The sequence below is a fragment of the Oryzias latipes genome, chromosome 16, assembly GCF_002234675.1.
Source record: "Oryzias latipes chromosome 16, ASM223467v1".
NCBI classification, from domain to species: Eukaryota; Metazoa; Chordata; class Actinopteri; order Beloniformes; family Adrianichthyidae; genus Oryzias; species Oryzias latipes.
Genome location: NC_019874.2, coordinates 28,665,641 through 28,687,794, shown reverse-complemented (window position 1 = coordinate 28,687,794; position 22,154 = coordinate 28,665,641). Strand labels below are relative to the sequence as shown.

At 44.1% G+C, this 22,154-nt stretch overlaps 2 protein-coding genes across 5 annotated transcripts; both read left to right on the top strand.

Moving 5' to 3' along the window:
• The first annotated feature begins 1,845 nt into the window (after nucleotides 1-1,845).
• On the top strand, nucleotides 1,846-11,623 carry tap1 (transporter 1, ATP binding cassette subfamily B member). Of its 2 annotated transcripts, XM_011485792.3 has the most exons (13): nucleotides 1,846-2,191; nucleotides 3,495-3,823; nucleotides 4,382-4,574; nucleotides 6,128-6,242; nucleotides 6,826-6,956; nucleotides 7,061-7,266; nucleotides 7,352-7,549; nucleotides 7,656-7,784; nucleotides 7,865-8,059; nucleotides 8,138-8,311; nucleotides 9,845-10,004; nucleotides 10,126-10,262; nucleotides 10,340-10,579. In XM_011485792.3, exons 2-13 carry the CDS (start codon nucleotides 3,503-3,505, stop codon nucleotides 10,577-10,579), a joined length of 2,199 nt encoding a protein of 732 aa, XP_011484094.1. In that variant the 5' UTR covers nucleotides 1,846-2,191; nucleotides 3,495-3,502. The 2 variants fall into 2 exon arrangements, with proteins under 2 accessions (XP_011484094.1, XP_020566087.1); XM_020710428.1 differs by lacking the exon at nucleotides 1,846-2,191 and having other exon boundaries at nucleotides 3,503-3,823; nucleotides 10,340-11,623.
• A 649-nt stretch (nucleotides 11,624-12,272) lies between these two features.
• LOC101162475 (bromodomain-containing protein 2) lies at nucleotides 12,273-22,154 on the top strand. Of its 3 annotated transcripts, none has more exons than XM_011485789.3 (12): nucleotides 12,273-12,396; nucleotides 15,486-15,774; nucleotides 15,867-16,004; nucleotides 16,262-16,406; nucleotides 17,134-17,297; nucleotides 18,009-18,497; nucleotides 18,571-18,699; nucleotides 18,769-19,011; nucleotides 19,081-19,325; nucleotides 19,406-19,722; nucleotides 19,838-19,966; nucleotides 21,071-22,154. In XM_011485789.3, exons 1-12 carry the CDS (start codon nucleotides 12,365-12,367, stop codon nucleotides 21,199-21,201), a joined length of 2,451 nt encoding a protein of 816 aa, XP_011484091.1. In that variant the 5' UTR covers nucleotides 12,273-12,364; the 3' UTR covers nucleotides 21,202-22,154. The 3 variants fall into 3 exon arrangements, with proteins under 3 accessions (XP_011484091.1, XP_020566084.1, XP_020566085.1); XM_020710425.2 differs by lacking the exon at nucleotides 12,273-12,396 and adding an exon at nucleotides 12,419-12,999; XM_020710426.2 differs by lacking the exon at nucleotides 12,273-12,396 and adding an exon at nucleotides 12,420-12,999 and having other exon boundaries at nucleotides 21,074-22,154.

The following is a 22,154-nucleotide window of genomic DNA, read 5'->3' as shown; positions in this document are numbered from 1 at the left end:
AGGTGTTTGTGTCAAACAACAAAAGCATCAACCTGTTTACAGAAAAGACAAAGTGATGTTAAATTGCCCAAAATCACAGACCTTCATTCGTCTGTTTTTTTTTTTTTAAAGTTGTAATGCATTCACATCTGTGCGTCCTGCTCAACTGTGTTTTACTAAAACGTGTTTATTTTATTGAAGAAGGTTAAGAAGAACCAATTAAAAAATGAACATTTAAGTATCATGATTTATTTTGAAATGTAGCCTGTTTAATTGGAGATAAAAAATAGTAACAGATGATTAGAAGAGGTGCCCCCTTCCCTCTTTGGGGTGACCAATTTTCAAAATTATGATCACAGTATTTTGAATCAAGCCAGTTTTAATATATATGTCTTGGTTTTTCTTGCTGACTTTATGTGGGATTGATGAGCTTTTTGTCACTGTTTCTTGTAAAGAATGCACATTTCTGATGTTTTCTGGGATTCTTTTGTTGTTTTAAAGAAAAAGTAAAAAAAATAAAAAAGGCAAAACTCAAGTGATCCCTGGAAGGAAATCATGTTGCAGCAGAATAACAAGAAGCAGGACAAGGCAGAATGTACTTTATAACTGATGGGCTAAAAATTAGACTAGTAGGTAAAATACAAAAAAGGGACTCTGTACAGTCAATTAAAAAGATATACAATACTGTATTGTGGCATTGTTCAGTTTTTATTTTAAACCGTTAAGTGATGTAATGTAAACTTTCTGTGTTTTCAGTTGTTTGATCAGATTAACTCGTTTTTTTTCTGTATTTTTGCTAGCCTTTTCTTTTAAAAATCACATTTTGTTTGTTTTATATGCATATCTTCATTAGTCGTATCTTATTGACTTTGTTATTTTTGTGTATTTTCATTTTTTTTTATAAGATAAGATAAAAAAATATTCTTTATTGATCCTGCGTTGCGGAGATTCAATTGTTACAGCAGATCAGTGCAAAAAAAGAAGAACAACAGCAATGTGCAAAAAGAATGAAAGGGTATTTAAAATGTGCAAAAATACAACAAGTAATAACATTTAACAAAAAGAAGAATCTACACCTATGCACACTATTACGACTTAACACATGTTATACGTAATAATAAAATACAATAAGGTAAAAGACAGTATATTCAGATGGGCTATGGATGCATGACAACCGGTTTTGTACATGCATATTTAAACTGTGGCATTGTACAATCTAACAGCTGTTGGAATGAATGACATGCAGAACCGTTCCTTCCTACATGGAGGGTGTAACAGTCTGCCACTGAAGGAGCTGTTCAGTGCCTCCGCTGTCTGATGTAGTGGGTGAGAGGTGTTGTCCATGATGGATGTTAGCTTGGCCAACATCCTCCTTTCACCCACTTCCTCCACAAAGTCTAGTGGACAGCCCAGGATAGAACTGGCCCTCCTGACCATCTTGTTAAGCCTCTTTCTGTCCCGGTCTGTGCTGCCTGCTCCCCAACAGGCCACGGCGTAAAGGATAACAGAGGCCACCACAGAGTCATATTAAGAGAGGCCTGCACACTCCAAAGGACCTCAGTCTCCCGGAAGGTGGAGGCGATTTTGGCCCTTCTTATACATGGCATCTGTGTTGTGAGTCCAGTCCAGTTTCATAGTTCAAGATTCAAGGTTTTACTTTGTTTATAAACATGTAAAGTAACAAAGTTACTTTGTATATGTATATTTTCAGTATTTTAAAATACATTTACTTATGTGTTTTTTTTATCACGTTTTTACTTTAATTGCCCCGTGTTTAGCACGAACCCCGAAAAAATCCGTCTACGCCCCTGAACCCCTGATCATGTTCAGTTCCGGCTCTTCGCCACACGGAGTCGCTGTTGTGCTTTTTATTTTTCATTCAGCACTGATGTTGGAATGTTCCGGCAGTTTTGAAGATTCTTTTTTATTTATCTAATAATTCCCAAAAGCATTTGCTATTAAAAATGTAGCATATTAAGCGTAAACTGATTTAAAGCTGAGGAGTACACAGAAGGACGGGGCTTTCCGTCTTGTGGTTTCGGTTTCGCTTCGTTCTCGGTTGGTAAGTTGGTATCGTTGAACAGCAGTCGAGGTGTCGTCAACCAGCCGGTCAGGTCAGGCCAGGCCAACGAAAATACAACTTTTTTTAGTCTCTCCCGAGAATTTTTTAAAAACTTTTTTCTGCAAATATACATCTTCGAAACGACAAAAGTGAGTAATCATGTTTGATTCTGCGCTTAGTGTTGAGCTAGCTTAACCGTGTTAGCATAAACTTACTCTGTGCAAGTTTAAATGAAATCTTCGGGTGGAACTTTTCTATTTTTGTGTCTTTTTTTCTTTCTCTTCCGTTTTTGAGTTTTTCTAATTTTCTATTTTGTCTAAGTATTTCAAAGAAAGGGGTAGGATTGGAGAAAGTGAAAGTAAAAGCCCTGAGCTAAACAAAAGTAAAGTGTTATTGTCTGAGAAAATAATAACAATAGCAGTAACTACTGGAGTTTAGGATGAAAGGTCATGTGAGGTGATCCTGGGAGGTCTTTATGTCATAACTGAAGGAGGATCTGCAAAAATTTGATAAAGTAAAAATATGCATTAAGGTGATTTCACAGGAACACTGACATTTTAAATATCACTGATGGTGTGTCCCTCCCGGGGTGCCGTAGTGGGAAACTCCTCTCCCAAAATGAGACCCAGAAAGGTGGTTACACTGGAAATCATTATTTACATATTTAAAAAAAAAATATTGACAGAAAAAGTAGGGAAACAGTCGAAAAGCTCAGATTAGGTGACACAAATGCAAGGAAAATAAAGCTATGAGTGACAGGTGTGATTGTTTTAATACATAAATTACTAATATAGAGTTTTTCCGCACTAATAAACAAGTAACATCTAAGGCAAAAAAACAAAACGAAGGCACACCTGATATATATCAAATTTAAAACCATATATTTAGAAATAACAACTAATCTTTATAAGACAGATTTTCTATTTTATAAAGAAATCATGGGATTTTAGGCACGTCTTATGGTTAAAAAATACAGTAAGGTTCACTTAATTAACTCTGATTTCATTATATTTTTTTTAGATTTATAGGTTTATGGCTGAGATTCACCAACAATAAATTAAAGTGTTTTTTTTTTTTTATCACTGCAGCCTTTACGCTACCCATTTCTACATTTGCTGCATTGAAATTATGCCATGTGTCTTTTATTTTGAAAGGAAGTCATGTGAACCTCTGTCGAAAGTTATAAACTATTTCATATTTTGAAAAAATACTATTTTCTCCTAATGTTTCTGATTTATGCATTTATAAAAAAAATATTATTGATCATAATAGTAACAATAACATACATATAAATCAGTGTTTTTTTTCCCCTAAAGGGTTAATTAAGTAAGACTCCCACTGGGTTGTGGTCAATGAAACATTGACCTTTAAGTGTTGAAGGCTGAAGACCTGTGGTCTAAACAGAAAATAAGTTTGATAAATGACATGGATGTCTTATGGCCCCCCCTCAGGACCTGCGTGATGCCTAAAATGAGCCCCTTCGTCCCTCTGCTCTGCGTCTGCCTGGACGTCTGCGCGGTGCACGCCATCCGCCTGGCCCATTTCTCTCTTCTGCTCCGCACCCATCCGCTCGTCGCCCTGTGGGGGGGTGCTTTGACCAGGGCCTCCCTCCTGGTCTTCCTCGCCTTCACCTTTCCCGGTTGCCCCCCCTGGACAAGGAGCCTCCGGGGCCTCCAGAGCATAGGGGTCCTTTGCTTCCACTTCCCGGTCTACGTGGCTCTTGGGTGGGTGCTGGGGGGCTCCATGGTGGAAGAGCTGTGGGGGTGGCACAGCTGGGAGCGGGTGAGTGTTTACGGGTGCTTACAATTAAAAGAAACCTCAGTGTTTATGAACTGATGGATAAAAGATTCTAAAATGATGGAAATGGTCAGAAAATAATACTAAAGTGGAGATTTTAAAGTAAACCAGAGAAAGATTTCCACATTATTATTCTACTTTCTTCATCCAATCAAGACTTAACAGACAGTTTCATGCTGGCGGAGTAATGTAATTAATGGTTGCTATGGAAATGTTAAAATTTACTTTGAAGTATAGACACCAAACTTGATGAGGATTATAATAAGACCTTCACATGAAAAAAACTAAATGGTTGCTATGGACTTTATAGAGTTATTTTGAACCAAACTACTGTAGAAATGTGCTCAAACATTTTTTTACTTTCCAAAGTCTGGTTTTAAAAAATACTGAGTCAAAGAGAATAATGGTTAGGTCAGTTTTGCGCTCTAAACAACATTTGTTTTCTGAAGCCTGAAGCAGAGAAAGGATTCAAAGCAGAATCAAGTGGGAGTGAAAGGAGCAGCTTTGTTCCTGCAGGTTTTAAACCTGCGCTCTGCTTTGCAGGTATTTCAGGGGTATGTGGTGACAGCGGTGGCGAATCTCTACTTTATCAAAGCCTCGTCCGCGTGGTCGAAAGCGCCGCCCCGGATGTCTGGACCGGACACGAGAGCCTCTCTGAAGAGGTTGATGGGATACATGCGGCCTTATCTGGGCCGCTTTATTTTGGTCCTGGCTCTGGTGATCCTGTCGTCCTACGGTAAGACGGAGTCTCTTTGTCTCAGATGATGGTTTTTTTTTTTAAAAACTTCCTCCTGCTCTGGAACCTGGATGGAAATGAATGAAGTCTGCAAAGATACAAGAATGATTCTCTGAAATCAGTTCAGACTTATCTCAAAGATTTTCACAATAAAGCAAACCACAAAATGTATTTTAAAACAAGACATGGAAAAATCCACATGTAAGTACACAAATACATTTTTAAAGTTATAATTTAAAACATTGTAGAGGCTCTGGTGAGTAGTGATGGCTCTTTTTAGGGAGCCGAATCTTTTGGATGGGTTCCTTTCAAAGATCCGTTTATACGACTGGCTCATTTGACTCTTTTTACATTTATTCGTTTTTAAGAAGCCAGCCCGGAGTTTATTCATTTAATCCTGGAAATGATCACAGGGAGGCTTGATGGGCTGAGATCTGGATCAGAATAATTGAAATTCCCAATTTTTTTTCACCAATAATTGAGTTTAAATTATTTTTGAAGAATCAATTACAGCTTCATTTGACATGTGTGGACAACATGTCTGATCTGGATTCATTGTAAATATATGAATATATAAAAAGATTGTGTATGTGTACCTTGAATTATGTTATTAATGCAACAACCAAAACGGGGGGTCTGCAACCTCAAAGTTTCTTACTGACAAACCCGAGTCAGAGCCCCAGAATCTTACTACTCAATACTTTAAACGTTTAAAATATTTAAACAATAACAGTGTTGTATTTTCCAATAGGCTATACAACAATTTTGATTTATTTATCTCTGACAGCAGCACATTCATATATAGTTCACTGTTTCTATTGTCCGATTGACACAGTCAACCTCAATCTTTCAACTTGAAAAAATCATATGTATTTATTTTTGTTTGTGGAAAAGTAAACGATCGTCTTGGAAAAAGATTTGGATCTTGTTTTTCGCGCCACATTCCAGCTAATGTATAGACATGTTTTTAGCTAAACTCTGTAACAAAAGCACACTGTTAACTTTTATTGTTTCATTGCTCTGATTGGTATTGTTTCTTTTATTGCATTTTATTGTTTAGTGATTGTATTTTTTGTGTTCAGCCCTTTGGTTGCTCCCGCTTTCATAAGTGTCATACAAATAAATAAATTGATTGATTGTTATGGGGTTAAATCATTGCTAAAAGACTGAAGGTTGAAATTGGAACCAAAAATAATTTAGAATGAGTGACATTTTTTTATGAGTTATGAGACATGGGAGAGACGAATCCCAAAGTATTTGTTTTAAAATTATAATCTTATAGGAGTCAGATTGTCTTAGTTTTTGAGTTAAATTTAAAACTGAGTGAGGTGTTACCTTTTTTTTTGGGGGGGGGGGGGGGGGGGGGGGGGTTCCATGCTTAAAATGGGAAAACACATTTTCTCAGTGGTTCAATAGTCCCTCATCAGATGCAGTTTTCTGAAACACAACTTTTGCGGTTCATTTTTCAGTAACCAGAGAATTCAGAGAATGACTTCATGAACAGAGATCAGGAGGAGAATCCAGCAGCTCATGACCTTCTCAATGTTCTGCAGGGGAGATGGCCATTCCCAAGTACACCGGCCGGATGACGGACTGGATCATTGATGACGTGTCCCCGGAGGCCTTCTCCCAGGCCATCACAGTCATGACACTGATGACCATCGGCAGGTAACAGAGGCTGGATGGCGGTCTGGCCTTCCCGCCTGCAGGGGTTCAGAGGATTTTGGAATATTCTGCTTTAATTCATCCTGAATTCATGTTGTATTATTGCGTCAGGGCAACTTGTCTTGTTTTTTGAGTTGCTTGGACTTTTACATCTTCAGTAAATAAAATTAGGTTTAAATTTTGTCTAAGGCGTGTTGGAAACTATGAAATGTAAGCGTAGATCTTCTAGAAAGTTGATTTCTTTTTCTCCATCAAAGACGACGTCAACAGAAATCCTTTTCAAATCTTTTGATTTGATTGATTTGATTTATTTCAAGCATTGTAGTCAAAGCGATAAAGAATTTACACACATTTATCAAACTCATTACAGAAATGATGATACGCATAGCTTAAAAAGACAGGAAATAAAACAAAACAAAAAATTAACATAAATCACATTTGCTTAATTAAATATAGAGATAATTAACTAAAGTTAAGTAAAGTTTGATTTATTGCTTGAAAAGAAGTGGGAAGAAGCAAACTTGTATAATCCCACCCCTACTGAGTTCGAGCGGACGCGTCAAAGTGATGTGTTGTGTGTTTGCAGTGCGGTTTTTGAGTTTGTGTGCGACCTTGTGTACAACATCACCATGAGCCTCATCCACACCTCTGTGCAAGCAGCCGTCTTCCAGGCGGTGCTCAGGCAGGAGATCGCTTTCTTCGACGCCACTCCCACTGGTAACCACGTCTCTGGCAGCCAGTTGTTGCATCGAATCAGCACAAGGGAGACATTTTCTTATGGCAATAAACTCTGAAAGATCTAAATGTCATTTCTGTCTCAGGTGTTCTAGTGTCTCGCATCACAACGGATACCAACGACATGAGCGAGGCTCTGAGCGAAGATCTGAGCCTCCTGATGTGGTACACGGGACGCTTCGCCTTCCTGCTGTTCTTCATGGTGAGCCAGTCCTGGAAGATGACGCTGCTCACCTGCATGGGTCTTCCCATCATCTGGGTCATCCCAGAGCTCACTGGACACTTCCACCAGGTGAGGAAGCTCAAAGAATTCTCCCGTCAATTAGCAAGTCATCCGTCCCGAGGTCATAAACTGAACCGTCTGCTGGTTGCTTTAGAGCACCGCTAAGAAGGTTCAGGAGTCGCTGGCTAAGGCCAACCAGGTGGCCACAGAGACCTTCTCCTGCATGAAGACGGTCAGGAGTTTTGCCAATGAGGATGGCGAGACAGAGAAGTACAGGAAGAGGCTGGAGGAAACGTATTCTCTCAATAAACAAGAGGCCGCAGCTTACGCAGCTACAACCTGGGCTAACAGCGTGAGTTCAACATAAAAAAATCTTTTGTGTGTCACTTTCTTCGTTTCACTGTGCTTCTCCAGCTGGTGGACTCCATGGGATTAAAACAAGTCTTTGTGTTTTCCAGATAACAACTTTGGCCCTGAAGGTGTGCATTCTGTACTATGGTGGGACGCTGGTGACCAGGGGGGCCGTGAGCAGCGGGGATCTGGTTTCCTTCGTTCTTTACGAGCTGCAGTTCACCTCTGCTGTCGAGGTGAGCCGACAATCTGGATTTCTGTCTTCATCGGCGAGGCTCGTTCCTCTGCTCCGCCTCACTCGCTGCTCTTCCTCCAGTCTGTCATGCGTTACTACCCAGAGGTGAAGAAAGCCATCGGTGCCTCTGAGAAGATCTTCGAATATTTGGACCGGGAACCTCAAAAGCCCCCCTCAGGCACTCTGGAACCCCACGTCCTGAAAGGACACATTCAGTTCAAGAAAGTGTCTTTTTCCTATTCTGGAAGGAGCGACGAGAACAGCCTTGTTTTGAAGGTAGACTTCCTTCCCTCCCGGAAATGAAGGTTTTTTTTGGAAAACCATTCATTTTAGCGTTTGTTTTTCTTGCACCAGGATGTGTCTCTGGAAATCAAACCCGGTCAGATCACTGCGCTCGTGGGACTGAACCGATCCGGGAAGACCACCTGCGTCAAACTGCTGGAGCGATTCTACCAGCCCCAGACGGGGGAGATCCTTCTGGACGGGAAAGCCCTGCACAGCTACAAAGACGAGTACCTGCACGAAAAGGTTTGAGTGGAGACGTTCTCCTGCTGCTGCTGCTGCTGCTGCTGCTTTCCGTCTTTCACTTCTTTGTTAAGATGAGTTCATGAAGGGAAGCTCTTCTGAATCCACTCGCTCACTTTTAATGTTTTCCCGTCTCCTCGGCTGGAAGAAAATAAATTGTAGCCATGGTTACGACAGTTATCAGCGGTTTTCAGGGAAAATGTATCTGCAATGTGCAGCAGAACCCATCTTTTTCCACCTGTGCCAGAACCTCATGATGCTCCCGCTGCCGTGTTTCACTATGAAAACTTTGTTTTTAAGGCTAGATTTATTTCAAATAGGATTTTTAAAGCTCAGAATAAGACTTTCCAGGCCCTGGGAAGAAGCAAGCTTGTCTTCCGTCATCTTTGGAGACATCAAATGAAAGAAAAAAGCAGCACAAACTGTTGTTTTGGGGCAGAAACTTCAAACCACAGACTTGTTAAAGTGCTGGCCGGTACCGGTCCACAAAGAGAGAAAAAGAAGCCCAACCCAGAATTTTCAGTTTTATTTATAAATCCAATTCTAAAGTAGGATTTATTTTGGAAAAACTACTGGATTCTCTGTCCACCACATCTGACTCGTTCTTGACATAAGAGCCAATGAGGAAACAGAAGATCAGTCTGTGACTTCAAAATAAAAGAAATTTGCATTTAACAGACAAAAGAGTCTATCTTTACTCCAAATATGGATTTATTGTGACAGAACAGTATTATTTTTAGGCTATCGAATAAAAAGCTGATTTTTTTATTTTTAAAGTGCAAGAATAAAAGGAAAAATGTGCAAGAAAGTTGTTCCCACAGACCATAATAATAATGCAGAAGTCAGCAACCGGCTGTCTAATGTTATCAGGTTAATTAAGTTGTTCAGTGGATTCATGTTTATTATGATGTTAAGAAAAAAATACCAGTTTTAGTGACCGATGTTATCGTTTTTGTATTTATCCGTCGCCTCATGAAAAGTCTGACGAGGCTGAAGTTGGTGTCTGATTTTTTTAGCGTCCGCTGTGACAGTTATGGGTTAAAGAAAAATCTAGATCACATTTTAATGATTCTTACATGAAATCTAGTGATTAAAGCAGCTGCAGATATTTTGCAGAAACTGGAAGCGAAAATAATAAATCAATAAATCAGCCTCAAACAGGCTGGTCCATGAAAAATTGTCTGACATTAAAGCAATCTGTAGCCTGAAAAAGGTTGGAGACCGGTGGGCTTTTAGACATTTAACTGTCTCCTGGATTCTTGAAAGACATTTTAATTTGAACTGAGCAAGAGAATAAATAGATTTATTTTGTGGTTCTGATTTTCTTCTATAAATATTCACAGAAACGCCCCAAAAATGTCCTCCTCCCAACTTTCATGACTGAAAAGTGACCTCGGTCCATCGCATGACATGACAGAAGCAACCAAATCAGATTTTAAAATCCTCTGAAGACTTTTAGATGTTTCCTGGTTGGTGTTGTCGCTGATGGATGGATGGATGGAGGAGTGACTGCAGCCGCTGATGTTTTTCCTGCAGATCGCCGTGGTGAGTCAGGACTGCGTGCTGTTTGCTCGCTCCGTTCGGGAGAACATCAAGTACGGCTACGAAAAGGCCACGGATGAGGAGATGTTCGCGGCCGCCAAGCAGGCCAGCGCACACCAGTTCATTGAGAAGCTGCCAAACGGCTACGACACAGGTTTGAATCCCCAGATGAGGGTTTTTGTTTTTTAGAGAACGCTGTCCTTCGCTCAGGTGCAGTCTGGGTGTGAGGGAATGCAGGTAACAACCTTCGTTCTCTGCTGGGCTTTTTTGCACAGATGCTGGGGAGAGAGGGGGGCAGGTGTCTGGAGGCCAGAAGCAACGCATCGCCATCGCCAGGGCTTTGATCAGAAAACCGAAGATCCTGATTTTGGACAACGCCACCAGTGACCTGGATGTGGAGAATGAGCACCAGGTAAGGAGAAGTTCTCTTTTGGTGCTGTTTTTCTGGCTTCACTGCAGGTTTTTCCTCCTCCTCCTCCTCCTCCTCAGGTCCGTCAGACCCTGATGAGCCTGAAGAAGAACTGCTCGGTGCTGATGATTTCCAACAAGATGAGCGCGGCAAAGGAAGCAGACCGCATCCTTGTTCTGGACAACGGCGTGGTGACGGAGGACGGCAGCCACCAGCAGCTCATGGAGAGGGGCGGTCTTTACGCCACGCTGGTAGAAAAGCAGGAAAAGGGCATTTCCCGTCAGGAAGAGGAGAACGCCGACGACGAGCGAACCGCTTAAACGGAGTAAGCCGACTGCTTACAAAACTTAAAATCGCTTTCTTCTGACATCGCTGCTCCCCTTTTGAAGATGCTGAAGCATCAAGGAAACCCAGAGAACGGCACTGAAACCAGATAACTCTGTTTTTGTTCATGAAGTTAAAAATATATATAATTTATTTGAGATTTCCTGATTCCAGGCACATTGAAAAGAGTAGTCCTGCACAGAGGAATGTAGTGTAATCCTGGTCTGCATCTCCTGGTCCACTTTGTTACACCTGCAGATGTCAGACGAGCACATCCAACCTTTTCTGTCATTTGATTTGAATAAAACGCTGTTTTTCTTGGATAAAGAATGAGGTTAAAATTCTGGTTTCACTTTAAACTACAAACTACCTGCCTGAACGAAACAAATCAAAGGAGACGTTTGGAAAGAACAGGATGAAGGTGAAAGAACTGATGCAGCTTCACACTGAGGAACACAGGCTCTTATTTTTTAAAACAAGAATTATATTGTTGAACTGAAACTAATGATTTCTGAAGAAGAAGTCTGTTATTTAAAAGCTGGAGTGATCTCCATGTTGGTGCACCACCAGTTTTTCTATCTTTTTACTCTAGTTAACATTCACTTTGCTAAGTTTTGGGGGTATTTTTATTTTTTGTATTCTTTTACGATGTTGCCGTGCAATGAAAGCCCTTTGAATATTTTAATGTGAAAATAATTTTGTTGATTTTTGATCATCAGATTCAACAGCAAAGGTTTCCTGTTAAATCTGGCAGCTCTGTTCTCTGCTTGTAAAAATGTTTGTGGGTTTGTGATCTGTTTTCATGCACTATAAATATTAAGAATTAATCATTTTCTAGATTAAACTACAACTGTAACCATAGATAAATAAATATGCAGCAGGTTAAAAAAATATAGAATATAACAGTTTGCCTTAATTCTGACTGGTGTACATTCTATATTGAAACTGATCATTGGTTTTTGCTTCCAGAAAAGTGACCGGGAATATGTTTGTTTCATAAAAAAAAAGACATTTAATAAATGGACAACAGACTCTTTCTTTAAATTTTTCTGTAAAGGTTACTGGAAATTATCAGGAAGGAAATTATGATACGTTTGATATTTTAAAAATTACAATGATAGCCTCATTGACCTAATTTTTTTTTTTTAAATTAAAAAAATCAGTTTTAGTATTCACCAACATATTCAAGAGTTCCATTAGAAGTTATTTGGAATGTATATAAAAAAAACCTTTTTTTGCACTTTAAAAAAGATATTTGGTTCTTCGTAGGAGTAAAAGAAATACTAAAAAAGGTGTAAGAATTTGTAACAATTTTTTTGAAAGTAGTTTATGTCTTTTTATTTTACAAATTGTATTTATTATTCACACACAAAAGATTTAAACGAAGATCACCCGTGTTTTTTTAAATATATTTTTAATTGAAGGCTTCCATACATACAAGAATAATAAAAAAAAAAAAGCTTGGGCAACAAAAAAGCCCATAAAACCCAAAGATAATGTCGTAAAAATGTGATTTCTTTCAATTTGAGTTAAACTGTAAAAAAAACACAAAAAAAACCGACATAAACAATATATAGAAGTAAGACTGTCAAAACCCGACATTTTAGTTTTTCGGAAGCCAGAAAATGTTTATTTTGAAAGCGTCGCCACATGGAAATACGTCATCACGTCAAGATGGATTTAAAAGCGTTAACCGGAAGCGGTTCGTGGCCATTTCATTCGCGCAGAAAAAGTTCTCAGTGCCGCTTGGAGTCCCCTAAAAGGACTCCACTCTCAGTCTAATGGATACAGTTGTTAAATCATCACACGACAGGTAATATCAGCTAGACCTTCGGGCAGACAGGACACCTTTGGTCGGGCGCTCGGTGTCCTTCAAGAACGATTCACGTTGGTGTTTTCTCCTCTCGCTGCGGTGCAGTTGCCGTTAGCTTCCGAAATAAGCGGCAGCTAGCTTATCATCAGACAGCAGTTTTTGACGGTTATGGCCGGAAGCTTCTGTGGCATTTGCGTGCATTTTGTTCTGATCTGAACGTTTAAGTCATTTGCAGTCCGCTTCGTTGGTCTGTATGCCTTTTTATTGCAGGAGCTGACAGTTGCTACACGTTCGGGCCATTCATTATTATTGCTGCTAACCGGCTAACGGTTTTACCGATCCTCAGAGATGCAGTTCATCTAGAAGTTTTTGTTTTTCTGCATGAATGAGTGTATAATGCAGTGTAGTCAGTTGGCGGTTATAGTAGAATTTGTTACCCTAGATTAAAGCTACCAGGTCTGCCCGCTGTTTTCGGGTGTTTAGCTGGATTAGCTGAACCGACGCCTATGATGATATTTGCTGCGTCAAAATGGCCAGAATGCCCCGTTGGAGCGTCACTGAGGAATCAGCGGGGAGGGAAAGACAGAATCGCTGCGATTTGAGGTCAGAAAACCTCCGTTCGTGGCGTCGCGCGCCGATGTTTACAAACGGCGTAGGCGGGGCGTCCGCAGCACGCGATCCCCAGCTGGCTGGCAGACAGTCGATGCATCCTGGCGGGTTCAGAAGCAGAGCGGAAACGAAAATGAAGGAACAAAAGAGAAAGTTTCCCTCATACTTTCACCGTAATTTAATGCATCTGACATCTTAAAGGAAGGGATGGTTCTCCCTCCACGGCGGCGGCTGTGCCTTCACTGTCTTATGGAAGATCAGGCCTCCACTCTTGATTTGGTTGCCTGTTGTTGACTGTATACCAGAACTGGACTGAGTGACCCCTCCCACCTGGCGTTCCAAACAGGAAGTACCCGCTTGGCTCCAAGAAGCCAAAATCCCACAGACCTCTATAGAAATATTTGTCAGAATTACAATTCTTCCTCTGTTACTTTTAAAAAAAATACATTCTTGGTACTCTTCATTTTTTTATCCAATTATTTTTTTTAAAGTTATGAACTGACTCAGACCATCGTCTGTATAACAGAACTGGACGGAGCGAGTTTGATGTCACCCATAGAAATGCTTCAATTCCACCTCCAGCAACATGACGCCAATTCTGTCGCCATTTTTCCGCAATGTCGGAATGAGTGGTCTCAGTCAATGTTTCTATGGCAACTACTGTTGCCAATCAGGAGAGAGCATAATCCAAGTCCACACCCCTTCCACTGAAAGAGAGCCCTGGAGAATCTGTCAAACACCAGAGGTGGGGAACCAGTGGGCACCACATGCCTTTACTGAGGCATCTGATTGGTCAGTAAATATCGTGGCGGAAAATAGAATAATCAAGAACACGTAAAAAAAAAGGTATTATGGCAAGAATGGTTCTTCTGACCAATAGAATGACTGAGTACCAGCTGTTTATTTTTCTATAGAAGTCTTTGGGATTTTGGCTTCTTGGAGCTGTTAGGCACTGGAACTGGAACACCAGAGGGGAGGGGTCACTCATTCCAGATCTCAGATACAGTTAATGAAGGAGGAACTTTGCAGGATTTGACTGAGGAACCTCACTTAACAAAAAATACTTTTATTGTTTGGATATTTTTGAACTCATCATTTAGTGTTTTTATCATTTAATCCGGGTCCAGCTTTTGTTTGGAGGCATTTCTGCTGAACAAAGTCTAATTGTTCTGCTGCAGAATGAGGTCGACGCTTCTTCTGAAGCGTAAAAATGCGGTTTATGTCTTACCTTTTTTTTTTTATCTCTGTCCCTCTGAAAGAAAAGAGCGTCAATGAGAAACTACAGTGTTGTGACTCAATCCCTTTGTGGAGAATCACAGCAATAAAAGTCCATTCTTGTTTTTAAATCTCCAAAGTGAAACTGTTGTCATTATTAACGGTAATAAAATGATGTTTGGATTTGAACGAGGCTCGGAAACATCGAAATAATTGATCTTATTCTCTTACTGCCAGCAATGTAATTAATAAAGGTCCTTTTAAAAACGGATTCTTTTATTGAACATAACAGGTAAACAGATGACATTTACTTTCGAGTCATTATTCAGTCCAGATTGTTTATTTAATGTGGGACAGGGGCCGTGTGAGTTCCCATGACGGAGCTAAAAGTAGCAGCGAGCTGCTAGATGCCGATTTCAGGATGAGCTATTGGAGTTTTATGTTTTGGCCCTGACTGTTGCCTTCCACGCTCTCCACCATTAAATGATCCTCTCTTTAGGAACTGGGGGTGGGGGGCAGAGGCACCACTCCAGTTTAAGAAGTTTTGTGTTCATCTTGATGATTCTGCGGTCTTGTCTGCTCGTCCAACGCGGGGTTCCTCAGGGCTCAGGCTTGGTTTTTTCCCTCCTTTCCTGTGTTTTTCTTCTGGCTCTACACTCAGAAAGTTCATTATTTAATTGTGGGTTTTCTAATGATATTCACAATTATGCCTTTAAAAGAGGAAGACAGCATTTGAGGTTTAAAACCAGATCAGACGCCCCGCCAAAGTAAGACCAATTCTACATGTCGGCCGTGCCCTTAATGTGGAGTCAGGACATCATCTGCAAATTCAAAACACGCCACCCTCATCTTGGCCGTGCCCCACTGTGTAACGTTGTTACGTTTGTGTTTGTTCTTTAATTCCTCTTGTGTTGCATTTCTGCACATAAACTCTACGGTCACCCGACTCTCCCGAGTCGCCTGTCAGAATCAGGAATCGCACCTTGAGCTTTTCTTTGGCTTTTCACTTTATTTGCTTTTAGTCATTTAATCATTTTAAAGACTTTTCTATGGATTGATCCAACTTTGCATTTATGTCGCATTTCTTTGTGTTTTAACGCCATGTAAGAGACTTGTTTCCCTCTGTAATGCATTGTTTTGACATAAAGATCGGTCGGATGGACACAGGCTCATGCGCTCAAAAAACGAGTTTGACTCTGCGTCTCAGCCGAGCGCAGATTTCCCATCATTCTCGCAGTGACGACTTGTCCCGCTGTCTCGCACAGCTCCCTGGTCGGATTGTCTGGCGGCGTGATGGAGCAGCACGCCAGCTCAGGCAAGCGCATCCGCAAGCCCTCCCTGCTGTACGAGGACTTTGAGAGCCCCTCCTTGCCGCACACAATGCCCCAGGCGCCGCCTGCGCCCCCACAGCCCCCGGTAAAGGATGCGAGTCGGCCCGGCCGCATGACCAACCAGCTGCAGTACCTCCAGAAGACCCTGATGAAGTGTTTGTGGAGACACGAGTTCGCCTGGCCTTTCCACGAGCCCGTGGACGCGTACAGGCTCAAGCTGCCGGTGCGTCCCCCCCCCCCGCATCCATGCGTGTCTGCAGGTCACATGCTGCTCTCGTGTTCCTCTGTTCATCCGTCACACTTTTCCTTTTTCAGGATTATTATAAGATCATCAAGCAGCCCATGGACATGGGGACCATCAAGAAGCGTCTGGAGAACAGTTTCTACCGCAGCGCCAGTGAATGCATCCAAGACTTCAACACCATGTTCACCAACTGCTACATCTACAACAAGGTCAGTGAGGTCCTGAACGGCTTCAGGAGTGCCGAGAGGACCCCCCCCCCGCGGTGTCTTTCTATTTTAGTTTGTGTAACACTCCAGGAGGATCCTGGAGGTCATTTCTGAGACGGAGAGGATCATTTCCATCTGTTTTCCCTTTTTGGTATTTAGTTCAAATAAAACTCACGTCAGACGGTTTTCTGTTTCTTTTTAGTATTAACAGATACATGAAGTGTCTTTTTTTCATTGTTGTGTTTTTGTCTCTCTGTCAGCCTAAAGACGACATCGTGCTGATGGCGCAGTCCTTGGAGAAGATCTTCCTGCAGAAGGTGGCTCAGATGCCGCAGGAGGAGCTGGAGCTTCCGGCTCCGGCGCCTCGAAACAAAACCAGCCGAGGACGAGGACGCAAGTCCAGCAGTGAGTCCAGCAACCGGAATCACGCTTCGTCACGTTTGGCCCGTGTTTCCTTATCGCTGTTGTGCAATTGTAGTGTCCTGTTATCGTTGTTGTGTGTTTGTGGCGTTCCAGTAGTGATTTTTGTGTGTTTGTGATGTTCCTGTCGTGGTTGTTGTGCATTTGTGGCCTTCCTGTTGTGGTTGTTGTGTGTTTGTGGCCTTCCTGTCATGGTTGTTGTGTGTTTGTGGCCTTCCTGTCAAGGCTGTTGTGTGTTTGTGGCCTTCCTGTCATGGTTGTTGTGAAGGCGTTTGTGGCCTTCCTGTCATGGTTGTTGTGAAGGCGTTTGTGGCCTTCCTGTCGTGGTTGTTGTGAAGGCGTTTGTGGCCTTCCTGTCGTGGTTGTTGTGTGTTTGTCATGTTTCTGTCCTTCCTGTCGTGGTTGTTGTGTGTTTGTCATGTTTCTGTCCTTCCTGTCGTGGTTGTTGTGAAGGCGTTTGTGGCCTTCCTGTCATGGTTGTTGTGAAGGCGTTTGTGGCCTTCCTGTCGTGGTTGTTGTGTGTTTGTCATGTTTCTGTCCTTCCTGTCGTGGTTGTTGTGTTTGTCATGTTTCTGTCGTGGTTGTTGTGCGTTTGTGGCGTTCCAAGTGGTGTGTGTTTGTGATGTTCCTGTAGTTTGCGTTTGTGGCGTTCCTGTTGTGCGCCGGTGGTGTTGCAGCCCTCTGCGATTGTGTTTGTGCTCGTCTTCGGCAGCGTCTCGGGCTCAGCAGGTTCCCGCCGTGTCCCAGTCGGCGTGCTCGCCGTCCTCTTCAGACACTGGAGACTCCATCATGGCCAGCTCGCCTCAGACCGTCCTGACCAAAAGCCTCCCCCCCGCCAACATCATGGGCCTCCCCCCAACTCAACCCACAACCAAGGTACAAACTGTAGCTCCGCCTTCTTTCTTCCTGCAGGTCTTCAGTCTCTGGAACTTGAAGAACATTAATGCAGTAAAACGTTTTGAAGCTTCAAGATTTTCTCTTCTGCAGATAGAAGCTCTTTGAGAAGCTGAGAGTCTTCTAATTTGATCTTTTTTTTTGGTTTCAACTAGGCCTCCAAAATAAATCGCAAATTTATCGTCATCGTGATATCAAGCTGTGCATTGCGCACAGCAAAAGTGCGATAAATGTGCTAAAACAATCTTATGGCAGCTTGAAGTGTTTAAGAAATCAAAGAAATCCCTTTATGGTTTTGACCAATCAGATGGAGCCCGCCTCCTATGTAGTGGAGTGTAACTTAAGTTACGTTGACTCTTATTTAAATTAAACTGTTGCAGTGAAATGGAAATTATGTTTTTTCCCGAGTCATATTGTTATCGTAATATTGATCACTAATATCGCGAGTTTTCCTCACATCACTCAGCCCTAAAAAAGTTCAGATTTAACTAGATTTGGTCTAGTTTAGCTGAACAGATGCTCTGCTGATGGTTTTTTTAAAAGTTTGAATCAGAAATCTGAAGAGGAAAGTTTGAAGCTGAAGCCTTTACGTTGCTGTGAAGCCCCGCCCATTTTCTGTTCTGCTCCTTCGGTTTGAGTGTTGGAACCTTTGAGGAGCAGAAACCAAAGCAGAACTCTGATCTTTCTGTGCAGAAGAAAGGCGTGAAGCGTAAAGCGGACACCACCACTCCCTCCACCACCTCTTTCACTGTGTCAGGCCCCGCCCACATGGTAGGTTTGGGCAAAGGAGGTCACGGCGGCCACGGCGAAGTCTCTGTCCACCCCGTCTCCTCCATGGGGGGGTTGACCCTGGACACCCCGCCCGGGATGGGCCTGGTCCGAGCTCCCGGAGGTCCCGTTCTGCTCCAGCCCATGATGGCCGGCACTGGGCGCCGGGTGGGCAGCGGACGTCCCATCAAGCCCCCGAAGAAGGACCTGCCGGACGCCGTCCAGCCTCAGCTGTCCAAGAAGGGCAAGCTGAGTCCGCCGCTGAGGTACTGCAGCGGGCTGCTCAAAGACATGCTGTCCAAGAAGCACGCCGCCTACGCCTGGCCCTTCTACACGCCCGTGGACGCCGCTGCGCTCGGCCTGCACGACTACCACGACATCATCAAGTGTCCCATGGACCTGAGCACCATCAAGGTAACCGTCTGACCGATCCCGACTCGCTGCAGAGGAAGCCCAGCTGACCTGTCTCCAAACTCCTCCTCCTCAGAGGAAGATGGACTGTCGCGAGTACAGGGATGCCCAGCAGTTCGCCAGCGACGTCCGGCTGATGTTCTCCAACTGCTACAAGTACAATCCACCCGACCACGACGTAGTGGGGATGGCGCGGAAGCTGCAGGTGAGCCGCCCGCCAAGCTGCCTTCATCACCTTCAGTGGCTTTTCTCACTTCTGGCTCCTCTGCTGCAGGACGTGTTCGAGTTCAGCTTCGCCAAGATGCCCGACGAGCCGCAAATGGAGCACACGGCCATGTCCATCAGCCGCCACCCTACGACTTCCTCCTCCTCCTCTTCCTCCTCCACCTCCTCCTCCTCCACCTCAGAGAGCGAGCCGAGCAGCGAGAGCGAGGAGAGCGAGAGCAGCCCCAGCTCCGACAGCGAAGAGGAGCGAGCGCACCGCCTGGCCGAGCTGCAGGACCAGGTTTGCACACAGGTGAGCGCCACCTTCGGGCAGCTTTTCTGGGGACGCGCAGCTGCTTAACAGGAACCATGTGACCTGCAGCTGCGAGCCGTGCACGAGCAGCTGGCGGCGCTCTCCCAGGGACCCATCATCAAACCCAAGAAGAAGAAGGAGAAGAAGGACAGGAAGAAGAAGAAGAAGCTGGAGAAGCGAAGTCGCGGGGGCAGAAGCAGAGCGGGCTCCGAGGAGTGGAAGATGCCCGGAAAGATGATGAAGAGCAAGTCTGCCAAAGCCGGGGGCTCCCAGCCCAAGAAGAACCAGCCCAAGAAGAGCAGCAAGAACAGCAAGTTAGTCGAGATTCTGCTCCTTCAGTTTCACCACAACATGAAGATGAAGATGATGATGATGTTTCTGTTTTTCTCCTTAGGACAGTCAAGAAGCCTTTCTATCCTCAGCTGTCAAACCCCATCCTTCCTCACTACGACTCTGAGGAAGAGGAGGAGATCGTGCCCATGACGTACGACGAGAAGCGGCAGCTCAGCCTCGACATCAACAAGCTTCCAGGGGAGAAGCTGGGCCGCGTGGTCCACATCATCCAGTCCAGAGAGCCGTCTCTGAGGGACACCAACCCCGAGGAGATCGAGATCGACTTCGAGACGCTGAAGCCGTCCACGCTGAAGGAGCTGGAGCGCTACGTCATGACCTGTCTGAGGAAGAAGCCCCGCAAGCTGTACGGCGAGCCAGGTGCGTGAAACGCCATCCCATATTTGAGTCCGTCCGGGCCCAGAACCTCGCGGCAGAAACAAGCCGCAGAGCTGGAACGCCGTGTTTACGGGGTGTGCAATGTTTTGTTGCTTAGGCGCAAAGAAAGGCAGCGTGGGCATGTCCAAGGAGGAGCTGACGCTGGAGAAGAGGAGGGAGCTGGAGAAGAGGCTGCAGGACGTCAGCGGACAACTCAACTCCGTCAAGAAACCCGCCAAGCCTAAAGGTGAGCGCCGCTCCAGACCCCAAGAGTCCACAAGTTGGTTGACTGGAGGGGGGAGGCAGGAAGGGAAAAAGGGGAGTCAGGAGGGAAGATTCAGGAGTAGCGATGGGTACCGAGGCTAAATGCCGAGTCGGTACCGTATAAAAATGCAGATGTTGGTGCTTCACTTCAATTCTATTCAGTTATCTAGCCAATCAATTTACGCTTTCAACGATTGTGGGCGGGCTCATGTAATGCTGGGTGAGGGCGTAGAGGTGGGCGGAGCTTTAGTCAATGTGATCGAGATGGAGAGGAGACGAAGTGAAGAGGAAGACGAGGAAAGAGGCTAGGATGACATAAACTAGTTTAATTTCCACCACAAGAGACGAAGACGTGAGCTGCAGTCATTTACTCTGATTACCCTATAAATCGATGGTCTCTAACCCCCGGACTGCAGACCCATACCAGTGGGACCGGGGCGCAGGTGGTACCGGACCACAGAGGGAAAAAAATACGATGTAATCCGATTCTTAAAGAAGTTTCACCACAGCTGACTCACTCTAGACGCATGTCAAGTCGATCGATCACGTGTCGTAACTCCATCCGCTACCTTCTGAAAGCGGCTGCTCCGACCGCTGAATAGAAACCCCCTAAATAGCAAAGATAACAAAAACAAACATATTTGGAGTGGAGGTTTTTTTTTGTCAGAAAAAGTCCAGAGAGGAAACAGAATAAGAGCCTTTGACTTCAAAATAAAACCAGGATTCCTTGTTCCAAATATGGATTTTTTCATTATAAAATGGCAGAATATTCAGCAGCCGACTGGTGCTAATAAAGTTGTTCAAACGGTGGATTCACACTTTCATTCATACATTCATTTTCTAATCCATTTATTCCCTTTTGGGGTCACTGGAGCCCATCCTGGGGACGGCCTGGACAGGTTGCCAGTCTGCCGGGCCACAACCACACACCCATTCACAATTTAGAGTAACCAGTCAACCTATGAAGCATGTTTTTGGAGGGTGGGAGGAAACTGGAGTCTCCCCCATTGATGTTCCCAGACGGTGCTTGAACCGGCTGGGAACATCTTTCTGGTCTTTCTCTGACGTCCTCTCCTCTGCTCCTCAGCAGAAAAGCCCAGCGCTCCGGAGGCCCACTCCCAGCCCTCGCGCCTCAGCGGCAGCAGCTCCAGCTCCGACTCCTCCTCGTCCTCGTCCTCCTCTTCCTCCTCAGACAGCAGTGACTCGGACTCCAGCTGAGGCCCCAGACCCACAAACCCAATCGTTGCTCTCTCAGGGACCTGGGCTGGCCCCGGACTCGTTCCCCCTGAAAGACTCGCTGACTGAGGCTAGAGCGGAAACAAAGGGTACCAGAAGAAAACAAACACTTAATGCCTTCGTCCCCCTTTCTGTTTGTAAATATTCCCACCAAATCCTGTTCATTTTATAAAGAAGATTTTTATGGTGAAGCCCAAAGAGGAAGGTTTGAGTCCCGACAGACCGGGACAGGCGGGCCTCCAAACCTGCTCCCGCTGCGATGAAGGAGTCTTCTCCCCCCGTTCGCTCGGACCGTACTGGAGTCGAACCAGCACCCTTTTAACCCCGCGCTTGCTTCTCTGAAAACCGACCCGTAATCCTGCTGGATTGTAGACTAAGCCTTAATGAGCGCCGCTTTTCCAGAAACGCGTGGAGCAGATTTGAGCCGGATGTTTCCAGATCCAGGTCAGTATTCCGCTCACCGCCGTCTCTTCTGTTTACGCCTCTCTGTGCAACAGCGACGCTGCCGTCTGAACGCCTGTACAGCAGCTCTTGTTCTGGTGGGCTTATAGAACACGTAGGCGATGTTTAACAAACCGTAACGTCTGAATTTAGCACTCGACTTTCTATTTATTGCTTTGTATTTATTTTAGTGTTTGCACTTTCCTTCAAACGACCGTCTGGTCTGGTTAACTTGGCACTAACGGAAACGCCGCTGCCTCCAGGAGGGCGGAAGCAGCTGTTGAATGTGGAGTAGAGACGCGTGTAAATACTTCCTGTTTGCTGTGGCCCCCACCTCTGTGGAGGAGCGCTCCAGCACTCCTCTTTTTTATTTGTTATTGCTCTTTTTTTTGTCTCTGTTGTTCACTAAAGTGTGTTTGCTCCTCAAAGGAAAACCTTTGATCCACAACAGTGTTTAATAAAAGAGTCTGGCCTGTGGGACCAATCTAACTCTT

Coding starts and splice junctions, on each gene's coding strand:
- tap1 (XM_020710428.1), top strand. CDS start 3,503: ATGCCTAAAATGAGCCCCTTCGTCCCTCTGCTCTGCGTCTGCCTGGAC. Junction 7,785..7,864: donor AGTTCACCTCTGCTGTCGAG/GTGAGCCGACAA, acceptor CTCTTCCTCCAG/TCTGTCATGCGTTACTACCC. Junction 8,312..9,844: donor ACGAGTACCTGCACGAAAAG/GTTTGAGTGGAG, acceptor TTTTTCCTGCAG/ATCGCCGTGGTGAGTCAGGA.
- LOC101162475 (XM_020710425.2), top strand. CDS start 12,926: ATGGCCAGAATGCCCCGTTGGAGCGTCACTGAGGAATCAGCGGGGAGG. Junction 13,000..15,485: donor CAGAATCGCTGCGATTTGAG/GTCAGAAAACCT, acceptor TGTCTCGCACAG/CTCCCTGGTCGGATTGTCTG. Junction 19,012..19,080: donor AGGACCAGGTTTGCACACAG/GTGAGCGCCACC, acceptor TGTGACCTGCAG/CTGCGAGCCGTGCACGAGCA.